This window comes from Bombina bombina, chromosome 6 (assembly GCF_027579735.1).
Source record: "Bombina bombina isolate aBomBom1 chromosome 6, aBomBom1.pri, whole genome shotgun sequence".
Taxonomy (NCBI): Eukaryota; Metazoa; Chordata; class Amphibia; order Anura; family Bombinatoridae; genus Bombina; species Bombina bombina.
In genome coordinates this window covers 88,864,811-88,886,292 of record NC_069504.1, presented here as the reverse complement: position 1 = coordinate 88,886,292, position 21,482 = coordinate 88,864,811, and the positions used below count along the sequence as shown (strand labels likewise).

The 21,482-nt window shown below is 33.8% G+C and overlaps 1 protein-coding gene across 2 annotated transcripts in view; it reads right to left on the bottom strand.

Moving 5' to 3' along the window:
- The window catches only part of SEMA3A (semaphorin 3A), a 308,514-nt gene that overhangs the window by 179,951 nt on the left and 107,081 nt on the right, over positions 1 to 21,482 (bottom strand). For both annotated transcript variants that reach the window (XM_053716510.1, XM_053716511.1), the window contains exon 3: positions 10,802 to 10,864. In XM_053716510.1, the coding sequence (XP_053572485.1) occupies positions 10,802 to 10,864 (63 nt within the window). The remainder of the gene's footprint in view (positions 1 to 10,801; positions 10,865 to 21,482) is intronic.

Sequence of the window (21,482 nt, the reverse complement as noted above, 5' to 3'; positions counted from 1 at the left end):
AGGTTAATGTAGGTTGTAAGCATCCCTGAACAGTAGAGTCTTTAGGGAGCGCTTGAAGCTTTTTAAAACTAGGGAGAGTCTTGTGGAGCGAGGCAGATTTCCACAAGATGGGAGCCAGTCTGGAGAAGTCCTGTAAACGGGAGGGTGAGGAGGAAACAAGAGAGGAGGAGAGTAGGAGGTCATGAGCAGATGGGAGGGAAAGAATCTGGAGACAAGGTCTGAGATATCGGGGGGAGCAGTGCAGTTGAGGGCTTTGTATCTTACTTTAGCAGAGTCTTTCAAATGCCTATTTCAGTGAGGGAAGACTATATTACATTTTTACAGTAGTTTTTTAGGTATACATCCTATCATAAAACATGAGAACTGAAACTAGATGCATTTTCCTTATATGTACATATTAACAAAATGTTTCCAGTTAAAGGACCAGTCAACACAGCACAAAACCAAAACCAAAATAAATATACAGCCACATAGAGGATTAAGTTTATAATGTATATGAGCATTCAAAAAGAACACAGCACCTCAAATTATTTTCTTTCGTGATTCAGATAGAGCAGGCAATTTTAGGCAACTTTCTAACTTTACTTCTATAATCACATCGGATTAATTATCTTGGTATTATTTGTTGAAGGAGCAGCAATGCACTATGGGGAACATTCTTAAGACATTGGGTGACCTGAGCCAATGACAATAAGCTTATGTATGCTGCCACCAACGAGCAGCAAGTAGTGCTTTTCTGCTTCTGAGCCTACCTTGGTATGCTTGTCAACAAATGATATCAAGAGAACAAATTAAATTAGATACTAGAAGTAAAGTGTAAAGTTGTTCAGAATTGCAAATTATATTGAAACATAAAATATAAATATAAAATATTACAAAATATTAATAATTATTACAAATGATATAGACACTGTAAAAACAATATATATATACATATTCTATGGATTATTTAGAATTTATTACAGTATCTATAATTTTTAATAATCATTATTATTATTTTTACAATTCATATTTAATATTTAAATAATGTGCCTTAAGATAAATAAGTGTTTATGTGTGTTAACCCGACACCACGTTAGACCTAAAGTGCGAAACACGAAGCGGTTTATGCATATTTTATATTCCTATATTCTTTACATAGAAAAAAAATGTTTTTTGTCATTTTTTTTATCATTATATATATATATACTGTATATATATATATATATATATATATATATATATATATATATATATATATATATATATATATATATACATATATATCTGATAATGTTAGTGTAAAACAGATATCTATACCTACATATCTATAGGAACAGATATACAGGTATAGGTAGGTAGATATATATACCGGTATATATGTTTTTACAATAAAAATAACATATTCCTGTATTGAACAAAATTGGAATGTGAAATATTAATAACTCCTGTCTGTTGCAATATTCTAAGTTTTCAAGTTAGCGCACGGGTTTGACTCGGGCGCAAACTTTTTACTTCCAGTTTGTAATACTTGTGCTACTTGACGCACACAAAAATATTACTTCTAGCAAAGTTTATGCTTGAGCGTCAGTTATAATTAGTGTGTCTCTTGTAATTTTGCCCTATAAAAAAATAACTGACTGATAATCACTATTGGTGAAACAGTTGGACTCAAAAATAAATAAATAAGTCAAAAATTGTTTTTGTTTTAAAAGATAGATAATCCCTTTTTTACCCATTCCCCAGTTTTGCACAGAAAACATGGTTATATTAATACACTTTTTACCTCTGTGATTACCTTGTTTCTAAGCATCTTCTGACGGCCCCCTGATTACATGACTTTATCTATTGACTTGCATTTAAGCCAATTAGTGCTGTGTTTTAAGAATTCACGGGCGTCAGCACAATGTTATCTATATGGCTCACATGAACTAGCTTCCCCTATATGGCTAACATGAACAAAAGCATGTGATCATGGGGCTGTCTTTAGGGACATAGAAACAGACAGAAATTTAGAGGGTTAAAGTTTATAAAGTATGTTAATTTAACCATGTTGGTTGTGCAAAGCTGTGGAATGGGTAATAAAGGCATTATCTCTCTTTTTAAAGAATAACAATTTTTGTGTTGACTGTCCCTTTAAGGGTCAACTGAATACAAAAGTATAATCAACAAATGCAATAACACAGTTTCAATGAACAGTAGATTTTTTTTTCTGATACATTTCAATGTTATCTTTAATTTCCCCCGCCTTCTGTATAGAATGTCATCAGCCAATCACAGACTCATATAAAAACTGTGAAATGTTTACTCTTCAACAAAAGATAATAAGTAAACAAAGTAAATTTGCTGATAAAATTAAATTAGAAAGTGTTTGTTAATATTCAAATTAATTAAATTGTATTGACTCACTAATCAAGAGACACTGGCATTATTGTATTATTCAAATACTGGAGTTGCCCAACCTTGACACATAACATTTCCTCGTGTTTTTTACTTTCTCATTGACCATTTTAGTACTGTACACTCCCATTCTATTAACAATGCCAATGATGAGCTAAGCTCTCTTGTATGTTGGCAAACAAAACACACATTATTGCAAATTGACTGCATACTGTAACATTACATTTTTATATTATTTTAGAACTGGAAAATTGCAATAATTTTGTTTAATCAAGTCATAATGATTAATGATTCACTGACAAAAGAACAATTTTTATTTCTTTGATGATAGATCACCTTTAAAGATAAGCACATCTTTCAATATATGGTTTTGCTTAGAAAACTGAATTCAAGCATAGCTGTGCGTGAATATTTTCCCTTTTAGTATTTTCCTTTTGCTTTTATTACAGCAATATGTGATTTTTATACAACCATCACCAAATGTAAAGAAAGATAAGTATCAGAATATGCAGAGAATAGCTGGCATGTCTTCACTATTTATCTTTGTTTAATTATTTCTCAATAAAGATTATTTTCTTATGGGTGGTCACCAAAGATTTTCTTCTTTCTCTTTCTTTCTCTGGGACTTCTAAGTTGGATTTCTGCTAAAAGAACATTGTTATTATTGTCAAAGAAATCCTACTCTGTGGAATGTGAGGCATTTTATATTTAGCGAACTATTTGGCAAGTAGCCAAAACTATTTAATCATTTATATATATTAATATATATGAATAATAGCAAAAATGTGTATTTACCATGTGTATATTAATTTTATAGCCCGGTGAGAAATATTAATCAGACTTCCTAGCCATTTTCTTTTCTGCTTTTTTTTGTATATTAATCACTTCTGGTAGACAAACTCTTTTAAAATAATATGTAAAATTCGAATAAGTCTTTAACTAGGTTTTACATAAGACTCTGATGTTTTGTCAACTTTGCAAAATGTCCAACCTTCTATAGGGCCAGATTACAAGTGTTTTATAGTTAATGCTCTAACACACACACACACACACACAAAATAAATCCACTGAATAATTTTCTATGCTGCAAACTAAAAACCTTTTTGTTCTGTCAAAGCTTGGGTGTTCCACTTAGAAGCAGCAGGTAAGAGAGATGCAGTGTTGACTGAGTATCATCACATCTAATCTTTCGTTTCAGGTAGAGCCTGCAAACATAATTCTGCAATTAGGGTGGGCGTTGGAAGGTTTAGGGTTATGTATCTGAGTGCAAAATGAGGTTGGTTCATAAATGTATTAGTAAAATTAAATTATAGTTTGTCTAAATATTTATTGAAAATGTAATGATGCTAAATTGACTACTGCAAAAAGTGTTGATAATATCAGCAGATTTATGTAAAGCATATGACTAGAAATCTCACTACACAAATTGCAAGCAATATTGTTTTTGATTTTCTACAAATTCAATGCCAAAGCTACAAACGGGAAATCACCATTTTTTACAGTCCTAGGGTAGAGCAAGATGGTTACAATTTTCTTTCCAGAGTTATGAAAAGGATTTTGACTTAACTGTACATGTAACATACATTTTATTGTAGTTTTGAGTATTGTAAAGATGAAAGGCTTATTGAGTTCAAGCTTAAAAGTCTGACTAAGTACTTTAGATGGCACATAAGCCCCTTGATCCAGTATAGAAATGCATATAGATACAACATGACCTCTTAGCTAAATCTAAATGAACAGATTTGATCGAACTACTTCATGGTACATGTGTATAAATATTTAAAGCAATGAGATTGTATGTACTTTGGTAAACAGTATCTATGCAGAACCATAATGCTCATATTTGTAGGTGAAGTTTACGTTCTCCAAAGGCGCAAAAAAAAAGATAAATTGGTAACTGGGCATAATACTAAGGTGGACTCTAGGAAAGGTGACTAAAACTAGCAAATGTAACTTTTTTTAAGCGCACCGGTGCGCCTTGGCGAACACGAATGAAGTGAGATGAATGTATAGTTGGAGTTGCCCTATTTTAGGCTCACTTTGCATTAATAAATCAGGGAACTCAGTCGTATGTGGATTTATAGGTGCAATTTTAGGAGAATTGCTATAAATCCTTCCCTAAATGTCTTACACAGTTCTATCCCTCCATAGAAATTATATATATATATATATATATATATATATATATATATATATATATATATATATATAAACAACAGCAGAGAGAGCACTCACCAGGACTTTGAGAAACAGTTTTTACTTGAAAGTGAACGTTTTCAGGGGTTTAACCCCTTCCTCAGACATACAAGTACATAGATAACTTACCCCAAAACCAGACACCCTTAAATACACAGCAGTGCAATCCCACATGCTCTCCTGAGTAGGGCCCTATCCATTCAGTGACGTCACATCCCAGGTAATGATAGGGCAACATTTAATAACAATTACAAAACCAATTGAACACTTGGCAGCATAAATCAGTAATGACAATACAGCAATCCCTCAATATAACAATATATTTGACAAAATAAATATATATAAGGAATAGTTTGAGCAAAACGGCAAACCATAATATACCCGGAAGTAAACCCAGTCACCATTGCAACCCGCCTACTCAATGAGCCCAGAAAGCATAAAACACAGTCTAACATCAAAATATCAAGACTGGTTTTTACGCCTTCTGGGCTCATTGACTAGGCGGGTTGCCATGGTGACCGGGTTTACTTCCGGGTAAGTGTTCAATTGGTTTTGTAATTCTTATTAAATGTTGCCCTATCGTTGCCTGGGATGTGACATCACTGAATGGGTGGTGCCCTACTCAGGAGAGCGTGTGGGCTTGCACTGCTATGTATTTAAGGGCGTCTGGTGTTGAGGTAAGTTATCTATGTACTTGTATGTCTAAGGAACGGGTTAAACCCCCAAAAACGTTCACTTTCAAGAAAAAACTGTTTCTCAAAATCCTGGTGAGTGCACTCTCTGCTGTTGTTTATCTACTTATCGGTTGCACCTCGGGCATTTGAACTGCAAGTCTGGAGTGCTTGTCTATACTGCTATATATGTATATATATATATATATATATATATATATATATATATCCTGTGATTTTGGGGTTGTAGTACTAGAGGAGATATGTTCATTGTCTGTTGGACATGAAACCTAAACTTTTTATTTCATGATTCAGATAGAGCATACAATTGTAAACAACTTTTCTAATTTGCTTTGTTCTCTTGATATTCGTTGTTGAAAAGCATATCTAGATAGGCTCAGGAGCTAGGAGCTAGATGCTAATTGGTAGCTGCACATATACAGTATGCCTCATCATTGACTTATCAATGTGTTTAGCTAGCTCCCAGTAGTGCAGCACTGCTGCTTTAACAAAGGATACCAAAAGAATGAAGCAAAATTGATAAAAGTTAGTTGTAAAGTTGCCTAAAACTGTATGCTCTGTATGAATCACAAAAATTCAAATGAATGACCCTTCAATTTCATCTCACACATTTATTTAACTATTTTAATAATTATTACACAACTAATTTTTTAATCCACTGTCTCATCTTTTCCCGCATAGACTTACTGCAAACCCGTCCTCTCTGGTCTCCCTAGCTGCCGCCTAGTTCCTTTACAATCTATAATGAATGCCTCTGCCAGGATCATCTTCCTTACACGTCGCTCTTCATCTGCTGCACCTCTCTGCCAATCCCTTCACTGGCTTCCTCTTGCCTCCAGGATTAAACACAAAATTCTCACTCTGACATACAAAGCCATCAACTGCACTGCTCCCCCCCTACATCTCAGACCTTGTCTCCAGATACTCTCCCTCCCGTTCCCTTTGCTCTGCTCATGATCTCCTATTCTTCTCCTCTCTTGTTACCACCTCACATTCCCATTTACAAGACTTCTTCAGACTGGCTCTCATCTTATGCCTCGCTCCACAAGACACTCCCCTAGTTTTGAAAGCTTCAAGTGCTCCCTAAAGACTCTACTATTCAGGGATGCATACAACCTACACTAACCTTTCCTAACTCCATTACTATCCCCTTGAACCCCTTAGCATGTAAGCCCAGCTGTTTGTAGATCACCTTCATAAGAGCCGACTACAACAGTGCAACTCTCGGCAGGACCCTCTACCCATTTGATCCCTATAAATGTTATCTTGTATACCACCTATGTTTATAGGGCTCTGTTGGCGCTCTACAAATACCTGATAATAATAAAATAATAATAATAAAATGGAGTTTGAAGGTAAACATTTGATGGATATTCCACCAAACCAAATTAGCCAATTCAGTGCCCGTGGTACAACATATTTAGATGATATAATAATATTTTAAAAAGACTTTTTAAATAAATGTGTCCTATTAAAAACTCTTGAGACATTGTCTGTCTTCATTGGGATACATCTGATTCTGGACACATATGGCTACTGATGAGAAACACCCTGTCATGTAAAGAATCCCTTTTTACTACAAACCCTAGTAGATCAAAATTATTGTAAAATATTATCTAGCATGTATTTTTTATTTAATAATTTAATCATTGTTTAAAACTAGGTTCCAAGTCTTTTCTAACATCTAATTTAATTTTCTCATATAAACCACATGTATTCAGCAAAGGAAAACTTGATTTAATCATGACTGTAGACCAATTTAACCAAATAGTTAAAGGTGTGATCATGTAATACTCTTTTCTCATATGTCTTTAATCCGTATCTGTTTCAATATTCTAGACATTTTATTGCTCATTCAGAAGATCTGCACCTGCTGGTTTTGAAGTGGAAAAAGAATACATCAAACCTTTCAATGGGATTAAATAGATAAGTAGTATGATATTCAAATTGTTTTAATGTGTATGGAAAAGGTTGAAAATTAATTTTTAAGTACAGTAATCAGCCTGTCAATCTTTCTTCACATATCCGCAGATAAGCTGATTTTAATAACTGTAAATGACTAAATTTAGCTTTTCCACCCTCTCAATTTAAAGAAAAAAATATGTTTATTACCATTAGGAAGCATAGAACATATATCTATCAGGATTATACAAACTCTCATCTCATAAATTGCTCAATCACAAAAGAACATTCAATTTAAAGGTTGGGCTTTAAAAATCTGTCAGTATACCAAAAGATAAATATCAATCTGTATCACATGTATCTCATAAGTAATACTAAAACAATATTTTTTATATACTACGGTAAGGAAATAGGGTCTACAATCATAAGATATTAACACTAAAATTACTGCAGCTGCTTTAAAAAGGATGGTTGAAACCAGCATAGACCAATTAAAATCAAACTCCACACCCAAAAAAGAAAGTCAATGGATTCATATACTGAAAGTCACATTTAGCTTATAATATTGTACTACGAGACTTTAGCCTCTACTGATAGTAGTAAGGGATAGGATCTGAGAGATATTTAGATCTTTTTTCACAGACCTTTGGTTCTGTTCCAACAATGTGCTTAGGACCATTTGCCAAATGAGTAATATCAATACTAATGATGCATTCACTTGTTACAAACAGGAAGTCTGTGGTCCAGACCAGTTTGGAAGGATTACTGTAGACATTTGATATCCAGATTTTAAGACACACAAACCATGCCAGATAAATGCTCCCTTTATACTACACATGGTTATACATAACCTAAAAATATTCCAAAAACAATATAACCCAAAACATATAAAGGCTTGCCTAAATGCATATAAAGAATGAGAATAAGATGGAAAAAGAAGAAATGTTCAGTTTTCCATACTTGATATAAATTTGTATACAGTAGCATTTTGAAACTTCTTACAATGAAAGACAAGAATAGGAAATATACTTAATTAAAAAAACAAAAAAAAACAACACAGTTTAAACCAATACAGTGTGCATAAAAAGTGTACAAAAAAGAACTACATATTTTTGTGTATGACAGATGTATAATTAAAGATAATGTTCATAAATATCATTTAATGTTTTGTCTTAGCCTGCAAATTAATACCCGATTGCCTAGTTTATAGTGATCTTTGACTTTTCTACAAGATGGTAAAAGTTGAAAGGACTGGATATTATATACATGATCATTTTAATGTTGCTTTAAAAAGTACTTTGCTTACAAAATCGAAAGTAATATGTTTACTCATGATTATCAACATGATCTGGATTTAAAAGCATGGATATCTGGTTTTATATTTGTGTGTCGATATAAACATTAAATTTAAACTTTAATTTCCCCTAATATGTTTCATTTTATATAATTTAAACATTTTCCAGTACACTTTTATTATTTAATGTGCCTACTTTTCATGTACTATAACTCTGAATGTTTACATTCTCCCAAAGAGCGGAGTGTATTAGGTGGAATTCAGAACCCTGCAACTCCTATATACTGTGCAATTAACTCCTTCCTACCAGTACTTATTTGTTACATCGGAACAAAGTTCTTATGTAAACAATTAAGTAAAACATTGAAATCATTTGATTGTTCTTGTTCATGTAATTTCAATGATGGGATCGGGTCAGAGGGAGTGCCTATGACGCTAGGCATGCCCTCTTGCCCACAATCCCAGTTAGGAACCTGTTATGGCTTTCGTACAGCCAAACGGCTATGACGTTCTATGCTTTCCTAACGGCGCTAAAGCCCAGCACGGTTAGGACGACATGGAACATCATAACAGCGGGAAGGGGTTAAGAGTTGATATATGCAGGAGCTAGTTTATTTAAAAAAAAAAAAAAATTAAAGTTTTAAATGTTTTTAAAACATTTATTTTGACTTGAATGCCCCTTTAATGGGAAATTTTAGGGAAATTCACAGCTTCCTTAGACAACACCTTTTATTCTGTTTATTACAAAAATGTATTGTCTGCTCTATACTAATCGAGGAAAGATTTAGATTTTGAACATGATTGTTAACATGTTAACAAGTATAGGACTTCCCATATTGGAAGTTATGTATGTTTCACATCTAACGGGCAGCAATACACTGTTTGCATTGATCGTTGCACACTACAGCTAGTATGTAATGCTGATTCTTGCTCGTAGGAAGCCAATCGTGCACGATCAGTAACTGCAAACCAGTCTAAGCCCACTGCATGAATTTATCAAGTTACTAGTAAGAAATCTCTTCAGGTTGTTATTTTCTCCCATCTTGACTACTGTACGTTCTTATTAGCTGTTCTCCTAACTTCTGCTATCTGTCCAAGGCAAAATTAAACACATGCTAAGGTTATCAGCCTCATCCAAACTCTTTTTATCTCTCATGCTGAAAACCTTTTACTGGCTTCAAGCAAGGCTTTTTCTGCTGTCCTTTAACTCTGTATTTATTATTCAGAACTCCACTCCTCTGAATATTTTTAAACTTCACACATCTTTCACTACAAAAAAAAAATGTTTTCGGCTTATTGCTCTGTGCTATTGAGAATTCTAAAGCATGTTTTCTAACAGTCTTAAACCCTCTTCTAAAAGACCAACTGTCATCCTCATTTTTATTTGTTAAGCACTAGAAACATTCCAGTCCATGCAAGAGCAATAACATAATCACCTTTATAGGTCTGCAGATCATTCTTACTGCTAACTGGCTTGTAAGCTCTTTAGGGGTGGAACAACATTCCCAATATATACAATATTTCTCCTCTTGTGTATAACTGTTGTACTAAAATACTCTGTACATTGACACAGCCCTATAAATAAAGATCTATGCACATGTACAGACATGTAAAGTATATATGTGCCCACTGTATGCTTAATCCTTGGAAACATTAACAAACCGCTTTAACAATATACCGCTTGCTAAAACATTTTCAAATTGTGTATAAGTCTAATATGATAGCAAAATTAAAGGGACATGAAAATGTAAATTAAATTTGACTTTCATGATACAGATAGATCATACAATTTTCAACATCTCCCCAATGTGCTTTTATCTAATTAGCTTCATTCTCTTGTTGTCCTTTGTTGAAGGAGCAGTAATGCACGACTGGGAGCTAGCTGAAAGCCAATGACAAGAGGCTTATATGTGCACCAATGAGCAGCTTCTGAGCCTACCTAGGTGTGCTTTTCAACAAACAATAAAAAGAGAATGAAACCAATTAGATAGTAGAAATACATTGTAAAGTTAATTAAAATTGCATTCTCTATCTGAATTTTGAATGAAAACAATTGGGCTTCATGTTCCTTTAAGATGAAAATGTGGAGTTTAGATTCAATGGCATAAATCATATATTTACTCTAAACAATATAAAAGCCATGCTATGATAGGATAAGGAACTATCTTACCATATTTTAACAACTCTGTAAGAGTTGATTGATAGAATAAAATGTCCACAGTAAACAAATGAATTTGAGAGAGTATGAAAAATGAAGTCTTTTAAAAATTAACAAAGCAGAACTAATAAAATATTAAAAGACTTAAGAGAAAAATATGACAGAATGATTTGTACCCACCACAATATCTTTTCCAGCCCACTTGCATTCATCCCTACGGGTGTTTGTTACAGGCCAAGCAATCTGAAATAGAAAACAAAATGATATTAGTATATTTCTGCATACACAGTGCTAAACTGTATAGACAGTATACTTTTCAGCTTGTTTTACACTATACAGAATTTAGAAATACATTTAAAAAAAAGCAATTAAAGAAATAAATAGATAGAACATAAATATTTTAATAGATTATGTTTTTTACATTATTTATTAAACAGAAAAAGGGCAAATCAGGGCATTGTGCAAAGGAATAATCTATATACAAGTAACTGAAAAGCAACTGTGTTGTCCTGCTAGAATAATTATAAATTTGCTTACTTAAAAAGGACAGTAAAGTCAAATCTAAACTTGTATGATTCAGAGCATGCAATGTCAAACAATCTTCCAAATTGCTATTCATCAAGTTTACATTGTTCTTTTTGTATCCTTTGTTGATGAGTATACCTTGATATGCTTAGCAGCAGCAATGCACTACTGGGAACCAGTTAATTATTGGTGGCTGCACACATATGCTTCTTGACATTGGCTCGCCCAATGTGTTCATCTAGGTCCCATTACCTGCCCCTGAGCCTACTCTTCAACAAAGGATATTTTATAATAGAAGTAAATTGGAAACATGTTTAAAATTGCATGCTACATTTGAATCATGCCATTTTCATTTTAACTTTAAATCGACATTAAGTTCAAGAAAAAATGTAATGTTCTTTCATTTTTTAATTTCACACTTTTCCGGAATACTTTCCTCCCCCCTGTCTTATTGTAGACTGGGGTGCATCGTGCATAATTCAGAACTCTTGCACGGGTTAGGTCACATAGTATTACTAGAGGAAATTAGCATTTACTCACTTGCATAGTGAAACTCAAAGGTATCGGTAGACACTCAACATAATAAATTGTTCAGCCAGAGAAATGCACTTTATTTAATTACAGGATAACATAGTCAACAGCCACAATGTGACCAAGCTGGAAAAACACTCTGGTTTTCAAAGATAACTTTATTGAAGGTACCCCAGAACAAAATAAACAAAAAACATTATAATTAAGTTACATTTTTTAATATGATACTACTAGAGAATAATCAAATGTATTCACTGTTCATGAGCGCCAGAACTAATAAATGCTACATTATTTCACTTCCTACTGTATTATATTTGTGTTAAAGGTGAGCTATTTTTTCATGTATTATATGATTTATAGCTGTCCTCTAGTTACAGCAAAAAAAACTTGGTAAACCTATTAAAGTGTTTTTTTTTCAGGGGATAGGTCCCAGGAATGCACTGGATTTGCAAAATCATATTTTTTCCCCACATAACAATTTGAAATGCTTTTGCAATGCATACTATGCATACATTGACCATAGTTTTAAGATCTCTTAAAGAAAGAGGAAAATCAAAGTCCATTGGCTTCAGAAAGGATTGAAACACAGTGCAGGACAATGTTTGTCAGTTGCTTTGATTACCAAGTGGTTGAGCTACTCACAATATGCTTTATTTGGCTATTACTGACCAAACACATTAGACACGCTCATGATTCACTCAATTCAATTGACACATTTGTTAAATATTTGACCAGTGTATTGACAAAGTTTTGGTTACCAAAATCCTAAACAAACTGTGTTTTGTGACAGAGAATATATATAGACAAATTAGTATAGATATTACATGTCTACTTATCAATTTCTTGTGTTGTTTTCAAATATCAGAAAGCTTTATCTTAAATAGGGATGAAAGGTAACTTCAGTAAACATTTGCTACAAGACAAATGTTGGCCTATTTACCGGAATAAATCATAAGCTATCCTGTGATGTCAGTGTTAAATGACATAAAAAATATGTCACAATATTTATACGAAAGAGAATTACATTTTTAAAACGAATGTGTTTGAGCAGGAAATCAGTACAAAGTCACAAACTTATAATAGGCAACTCAATAGTAAAAACATTAAAAAAAAAACTACTTTGGTGTTGTGCCAAATTGCTTAACTATTTAGATAAGTTTACACAGTTGGATTTTCAACCCTGCAATTAATGCTAGCCTATAATTCTTCCTAAGCTTAGTACTTGTAACAAAGTATAAATGGCTTCTCACCCACTGGAAAACCTAGAGATCTTCGCAATCATTTATTCACGCTTGTTAAAAAGCTTTTAGGAATTACATATAGAATAAAACAAGATTCATATTTAATACCCGATGATTAATCAGTAGAGAACCTCCGATAATTGAGAGTTTCAGGCATGAGTTTTCAGTTGAGATTGTTTATATATTTGGCATTGAGAATGCATAAGCCTTTGTGTGTTATTGCTGGGATAAATTTCCAAAACACCTGGATAATAACATATAAAATTCACTTTATAGGCTATTGTTACAATAGAGAGCTATATCACATTTCAGTGAACCCTGTTCTATTATTCCTTCACTACTCATTTGAAAGTTATACTCTAATGGGTACAAATGATATGGATTGCAAATTCAATATACAGGGAGTGCAGAATTATTAGGCAAGTTGTATTTTTGAGGATTAATTTTATTATTGAACAACAACCATGTTCTCAATGAACCCAAAAAACTCATTAATATCAAAGCTGAATAGTTTTGGAAGTAGTTTTTAGTTTGTTTTTAGTTATAGCTATTTTAGGGGGATATCTGTGTGTGCAGGTGACTATTACTGTGCATAATTATTAGGCAACTTAACAAAAAACAAATATATACCCATTTCAATTATTTATTTTTACCAGTGAAACCAATATAACATCTCAACATTCACAAATATACATTTCTGACATTCAAAAACAAAACAAAAACAAATCAGTGACCAATATAGCCACCTTTCTTTGCAAGGACACTCAAAAGCCTGCCATCCATGGATTCTGTCAGTGTTTTGATCTGTTCAGCATCAACATTGCGTGCAGCAGCAACCACAGCCTCCCAGACACTGTTCAGAGAGGTGTACTGTTTTCCCTCCTTGTAAATCTCACATTTGATGATGGACCACAGGTTCTCAATGGGGTTCAGATCAGGTGAACAAGGAGGCCATGTCATTAGATTTTCTTCTTTTATACCCTTTCTTGCCAGCCACGCTGTGGAGTACTTGGACGCGTGTGATGGAGCATTGTCCTGCATGAAAATCATGTTTTTCTTGAAGGATGCAGACTTCTTCCTGTACCACTGCTTGAAGAAGGTGTCTTCCAGAAACTGGCAGTAGGACTGGGAGTTGAGCTTGACTCCATCCTCAACCCGAAAAGGCCCCACAAGCTCATCTTTGATGATACCAGCCCAAACCAGTACTCCACCTCCACCTTGCTGGTGTCTGAGTCGGACTGGAGCTCTCTGCCCTTTACCAATCCAGCCACGGGCCCATCCACCTGGCCCATCAAGACTCACTCTCATTTCATCAGTCCATAAAACCTTAGAAAAATCAGTCTTGAGATATTTGTGGGCCCAGTCTTGACGTTTCAGCTTGTGTGTCTTGTTCAGTGGTGGTCGTCTTTCAGCCTTTCTTACCTTGGCCATGTCTCTGAGTATTGCACACCTTGTGCTTTTGGGCACTCCAGTGATGTTGCAGCTCTGAAATATGGCCAAACTGGTGGCAAGTGGCATCTTGGCAGCTGCACGCTTGACTTTTCTCAGTTCATGGGCAGTTATTTTGCGCCTTGGTTTTTCCACACGCTTCTATTTTGACTATTTTGAATGAAACGCTTGATTGTTCGATGATCACGCTTCAGAAGCTTTACAATTTTAAGAGTGCTGCATCCCTCTGCAAGATATCTCACTATTTTTTACTTTTCTGAGCCTGTCAAGTCCTTCTTTTGACCCATTTTGCCAAAGGAAAGGAAGTTGCCTAATAATTATGCACACCTGATATAGGGTGTTGATGTCATTAGACCACACCCCTTCTCATTACAGAGATGCACATCACCTAATATGCTTAATTGGTAGTAGGCTTTCGAGCCTATACAGCTTGGAGTAAGACAACATGCATAAAGAGGATGATGTGGTCAAAATACTCATTTGCCTAATAATTCTGCACTCCCTGTAGTTATTTTGTTTTATTATATTTTTTATTAGGTTTCATAACATATGTACAAAATAAATTAGAGTAATAATATTCAAAAATATTACATAAAAATGTACAATTGTAATCATAAACGAAAAGTGAAATAGAAGAATATTTGTACTCATTAACATAAAAAACTCAATTTTCCTTCCTCTCTCTTATTTTTCTCTCTCTCACTTACTATCCAAATTATACTTTATCTGTGAATATTCATGATCCTTTCAGATTTTCTGTGTATAAACAATAGCAATCCCAGTTTGTATAAAGTTTTTTTGTTTTACACTGATAGCCAGATGTATCACAGTTCGGTGGACATGAAGTGCTACCTGAAAAACTTACTTCTAGAGCATGTGGGAGCGCAAACTACCGCTCCACTCATGAGCAATAAAATAAACTGAACCACTGCCATCAAAATGCATGATGTCTGATCAGATACAGTATGTAACGTAGGTGCACAGGCTCCATGTTTCGAAAAAGCTATCTTAGAAATAGTGATAACTTTTACTAGAAATATTTTTGTTAATTCATGTGTACTGTACTGGAAAATACTTTTAATTAAAGCAGAAACACATTTATAGACATTATCTCATTTACGTCCATTATGATATTTATGTCCATTTGTAATATTAAAATAGTGATAGTCCTTCTAGAAGATCCACAAAAAATGCATGCAGGTTTAAAGAGCTTGTGCCTAAGGGCCCCAAATGATAATATCCCCAAAGCCTTATTAAAATGAGATAGAAGTCAATGCAAAATGAACCTGCTTATAAAGAACAGGAACTTTTTTTTCTTGCCAGGAAACATTAAGTGGATTATTCTTCAATAAAAATGAAGATCTTTGTTTTCAAGCTAAATAAGAGATTGGTTCACTATTGTTCTTTAATAAGTGCCTGGCGGATAATTTGGCACTCATACAACATGCTATGTATCAACAGGAAAACTTTATAGCTATAAAAAGATATTTTTTAACAAGGTACAAATACATTTTGATACTTTAATTGATAAATCTTTATTTAAATAAAAAGCAACACCTAGCTCCCATATAGACCATTACTTCAATTTACACAGTATGTAAAACACCGAAATGTCATCTAATATTGCAATACATGCTATCTGTCTAGACAGTTATAGAAAAGCATTATTGTGAGAATGTTGGTCTGGATGATTAACTTTATTAACGGCTAGATTACAAGTGGAGCGCTAGTATTACAGGTTAGCAGCATCCCTAGGAAGCATTGCGTTTACGAGAGCGCACTTCCATGGGCTCCAATTGGAGTCTTGTTCTAATGCCGTGAGACACGGCATGAGAACTAGTGCAGCAAAAGGGGTTAGTGTTGCAGCAATGGTAGAAAATTGTAAACATATATGTATATGCTTATATACATATATATTTATGTGTTTATATGTGTATATATACACATGTTGGATAAAATATATATGTATAAGCACATACATACTGTATATATTTACTGGAAACACACAGTTCCCATAGACTGCAAAGTAAAGGCACTTTTCAGTGCTCTTGTTTTCTAACACCCTACAGCAAACTTTAAAAAACGCTAAGTGTAGTTACTTTATTAAAAAATAATATAATAATAATATTACACTTTATTTGGGGGACATTTGGTGAACATTTATTAAATTAACCTCATCTGACATCTCTGGTTAATTTTATAAGTGCTAATTGCTACCGCGAGCTCACGGTAGCAATAACTAGCCACTTCCAATGGCTGGTTATTTTTTGTGCGCCCACAAATGGGCAAATTTGCAATAAATTAAAACTCCACTTGTAATCTAGGCCTAAGACAGCTAGCTCCCTTGCTGCTCCTATGCTTTTCAATAAATGATACATAGACAATGAAGCAAATTAGATAACAAAAGTTAATTGGAAACATTTTTAAAATTATCATGAAAATTTAATTTTGACTTTATTGTGCCTTTTTTGGGAAAATATACACTGTGTTGTTTTGTGTATTCAATCTGGATTTTTTTATCTTTATTAAAAAAAAGGATTTTGTAGTAAAGTTAGCCAGTAGACAAATAAGTACCAGCAGTAAGAGGTTAAAGCCCTGTATTATTATATTTTTATTTTTATTAGTAGTAGTAGTAGTAGTATGTATTACTAAATTTGTTTTATTCTTTTGGCACCCTTTTTAAAGAGTAAACCTAGGTAGGCTGATAAGGATTTAGGAGTGTGCACACATCTTTAGTATTCTATGGCAGGTGTTTGCAGCTATGCCTAACATTGCTATAAACATTGTTGCAAACATTGCTGCCAGATGGCTACAGATAAGTACACGTTCCTGAACTCACCTAGGATTACTCTTTAACTCTTTAGAGATCTAAGCAAATTTGATAATACAATTAAAATTTGGAAAATTGTTTAAAATTGTGTTATGAAAAGAAGACTTTTCTTTTTCATCGTATTTATTAATCTGCTACAATTGCACATAATTGTAAGAACAGCTATTTCATATAACAAATAAAGCTTCAGGGGTAATAACCTATACATTTCATACTCTGCGATAGGTATAACAAGTCAATAGATACACTTTAAGTTGAAACCAATTTTACAGTACACTGCCCCTTTAAGAGAAAATAGAACAGTGCTGGAAAATATTTTTCAGAGCAGTAGCACAAACTTCCTGAATTAGGACATAATAGAGGAAGGAGTGACAGTCTGAGCTCTAAAGTCAGAAATCATCCTCAAAATATGGGACAGTTGGGAGCTCTGTATACTCAACCTGCTATTTAAAGGGATACTAAACCCAAATTTTTAATTCATGATTCGGACAGAGCAGGTAATTTTAAGCAACTTTCTAATTTACTCCTATTATCAATTTTTGTTTGTTCTCTTGCTATCTTTATTTAAAAAGCAGGAATTTAAAGCTCAGGAGCTGGCCCAGAACCTGGGTTACGCATGCTTATTGGTTTGCTAAATGAAGCCACCAATAAGCAAGCACTATCCAGGGTGCTGATCCCAAAATGGGCCGGCTCCTAAGCCTTAAATTCCTGCTTTTTAAATAAAGATTGCAAGAGAACGAAGAAAAATTGATAATAGAGTAAAATGCTTAAAGGGACATTAAACACTGAATACATGCTAGATAAAATGATGCATTCAAAGAAAAGATTAGTCCATGACTAACATGTAGATGTATTTTCTAAAGTTTCATTAGTTGTTTAAAAAGTGACAAAATAAGTGTAAAGTTTTAGTGTCTATAAAACACTGGGAGCTGCCATGTTGTAACTTGTGTTACCTTCTCTGCTGTGGCCAATTAGGGTCAGTTATACATAGGTCATTAGAGTGTGCAGCCAATGGTTGCGCTGGATTTAACAGTGTTCTGCATTTCCTTTTCTAACAGGAACTGAAAAGCTCACAATTTCAGAATGGAATTACAGGCAAAGAGGACAAAATAAATAATGAAAGTATATTGCAGAGTTCTTTTATATATACAATTTATCATTTTATATTACCATATCAAAGTGTTTAATGTCCCTTTAAAATTGCATGCTCTATCTGAATCATGAAAGAAAAAAATGGGTTTAGTGTCCCTTTGAGTTTGTTTACAGATGTAAAACATAGCAAGGTTAAAGTACTAAATTTAGACAAAAAAATGTAACTTGTTTACTATAGAATCGTCACTATGTACAATATAAAAGCTAGTCATTATTTACAATGATGACCTCATAACTCTATAAATATTGTATTTATTTTATTCAATTACCCATATCATACTCAGGAAAAACATTTGTCTTTACCAATGTATATGTCATTTGGATTGTGGAAAAATTAGGAAAAATATAACATAAAATAGAAATATAACTATAATATAACAGTGGGAAATAAAATCCACATGTTTTGGTCACCAGTAATAAGAAATAGCTTTTATTGAACTAACAATCTATATTAAAATTCTATATTTATATTACATTTTAGAGGGACATGAAGCCCAACATTTTTCTTTAAGGATTCAGATAGAGAATACAATTTTAAACAACGTTCTAATTCACTACTATTTACTAATTTGCTTCATTCTCTTGATAGTCTTTGCTGAAAGGCATATCTAGATAGGCTCAGTAGCTGCTGATTGGCGGCTGCACATAGATGCCTCATGTGTTTGACTCACCCATGTGCATTGCTATTTCTTCAACAAAGGATATCTAAAAACAAAGCAAATCAGATAATAGAAGTATATTGGAATGGTGTTTAAAATTGTATTCTCTACCTGAATCCTGAAAGAAAAAAATGGGGTTTATTGTCCCTTTAACGCTCTTCCCCAAGTTGGAAGCAAAACTTATCAATTAATGAATCAATAACATCTATAGATCAGTTTTGCTTCCAAACCAGATAAGAGAGGGAACTCTTGAAAGTTTGTCTTTGGATACAGAACGGTTTAACAATAAAGAAGGGAATTGCTACTTACTGCAGTATTTTGTTATTTTAGCATCTATTCTTAATCACTGGACTAACAGAGTTACTCCAAGTTATACATTTATTATTATCCCAGCAAGTTTATTTCAATACCAAGCGTAACTATTATATTTTTAATGTAACTTTCATCTAGGGAAGAGAACATATTTCCAGTTGTAAGTCTTGTGCAACTGCTGCTGTCTGTTAAGTATGTACCATATTTTGGAATGTCACACTTCAGAGCGCTCTCATTGAAGAAGGATTTCAAAGAGTATATGACATAGTATGTTCTTAAACCCGTCTCTTAACAAACTAAACCTGAATATCAAAGCTCACATTACAACTATATATTAATGACTTTACATATTTATGCTGCTTAGAAATAGTGTTTTTTTTTTAAATATAATAAAAACAGTTATACTAATAAAGGCTTTGCTATATAAGAAGTGTAATTAAAACACAACTTTCCTAACAATACAAGATAAAGTACATATTTATAGGGTTCCATTTTTTAAGCTTTGGATTCAGCTTCGGCTGACATTTTCCAAAGTATAGACCTTAGTGAAGGACACCAAGGTACATTTGAAATTAAAAACATTATTGTATAGTGCTTGGTGTTATTATACTGATGCAGATACCACTGATCCTATAACCAGCCCTTCCCTGGCTATACCCATGTGCCAGTGTCACTACTGTGTCATTATTTAGTGCTGGGTGTTATTATACTGATGCAGATACCACTGATTCTATAACCAGCCCTTCCCTGGCTATACCCATGTGCCAGTGTCACTACTGTGTCATTATTTAGTGCTGGGTGTTATTATACTAATGTAGATACCACTGATCCTATAACAAGCCCTTCCCTGGCTATACCCATGTGCCAGTGTCACTACTGTGTCATTATTTAGTGCTGGGTGTTATTATACTAATGTAGATACCACTGATCCTATAACCATCCCTCCTCTGGCTATACCCATGTGCCAGTGTCACTACTGTGTCATTATATAGTGCTGGGTGTTATTATACTGATGCAGATACCACTGATTCTATAACCAGCCCTGCTCTGGCTATACCCATGTGCCAGTGTCACTACTGTGTCATTATATAGCATTGGGTGTTATTATATTGATGCAGATACCACTGATCCTATAACCATCCCTTGTCTGGCTATACCAATGTGCCAATGTCACTATTGTGTCTTTGTATAGAGCTGGGTGTTATTATACAGATGCAGATACACATCCAGTATTTCACTCAGGCTTTACTTATTCCATAACTTATCACCCAATATCGCTAGCAGTCTCTTGACAAGCCACTAACTTTATTCACACTACATATTTTGTTTTATTCCTATTATTTAATCGAAAAAAAAAAGATATACTAAGGTTGTGGCGGACACTGCAAGGGCTAGTCACAGACACCTTGCCTATCCCTGCTGATGTGGCAGACTTAAAGGGACAGTCTACACCAAAATGTTTCTTATTTAAAAAGATAGATAATCCCTTTATTACCCATTCCCCATTTTTGCATAACCAACACAGTTATATAAATATACTTTTTACCTCTGTGATTACCTTGTATCTAAGCCTCTGCAGACAGCCTCCTTATCTAAGTGCTTTTGACAGACATGCAGTGTAGTCTATCAGTGAAGACTCCTAAATAACTTCACGGGAGTGAGCACAATGTTATCTATATGACACACATGAACTAACACTGTCTAACTGTGAAAAACTTTCAAAATGCTCTGAGATAAGAGGCGGTTTTCAACGGTTTCGAAATCAGTTTGAGCCTAGCTAGGTTTATCTTTTCAAAAATACCACCAAGGGAACAAAGCAAATTTGATGAAAAAAGTAAATTGGAAAGTTGTTTAAAATTGCATGCCCTATCTGAATCATGAAACTTTAGTTTTGACTTTACTGTCCCTTTAAAGGACATTGTACAGTAATTTGCGTCCACTTGAAAGCATTCCCAATGATCTGTTTCACACACTGGAGTGTATGTATCAAATTGTTCATTAAATATCTCCTTAACCTGCATTTTGTCATGTAAAATAGCTGCTTTTGACTTTTGAAACCACCATCTAAACCAGTGTTTCTCAACTGCGGTCCTCAAGAACCACAATAAGCCCAGTTTTCATTATAGCTGAACCAGTGCAGAGGTGAAATAATCAGCTGATAA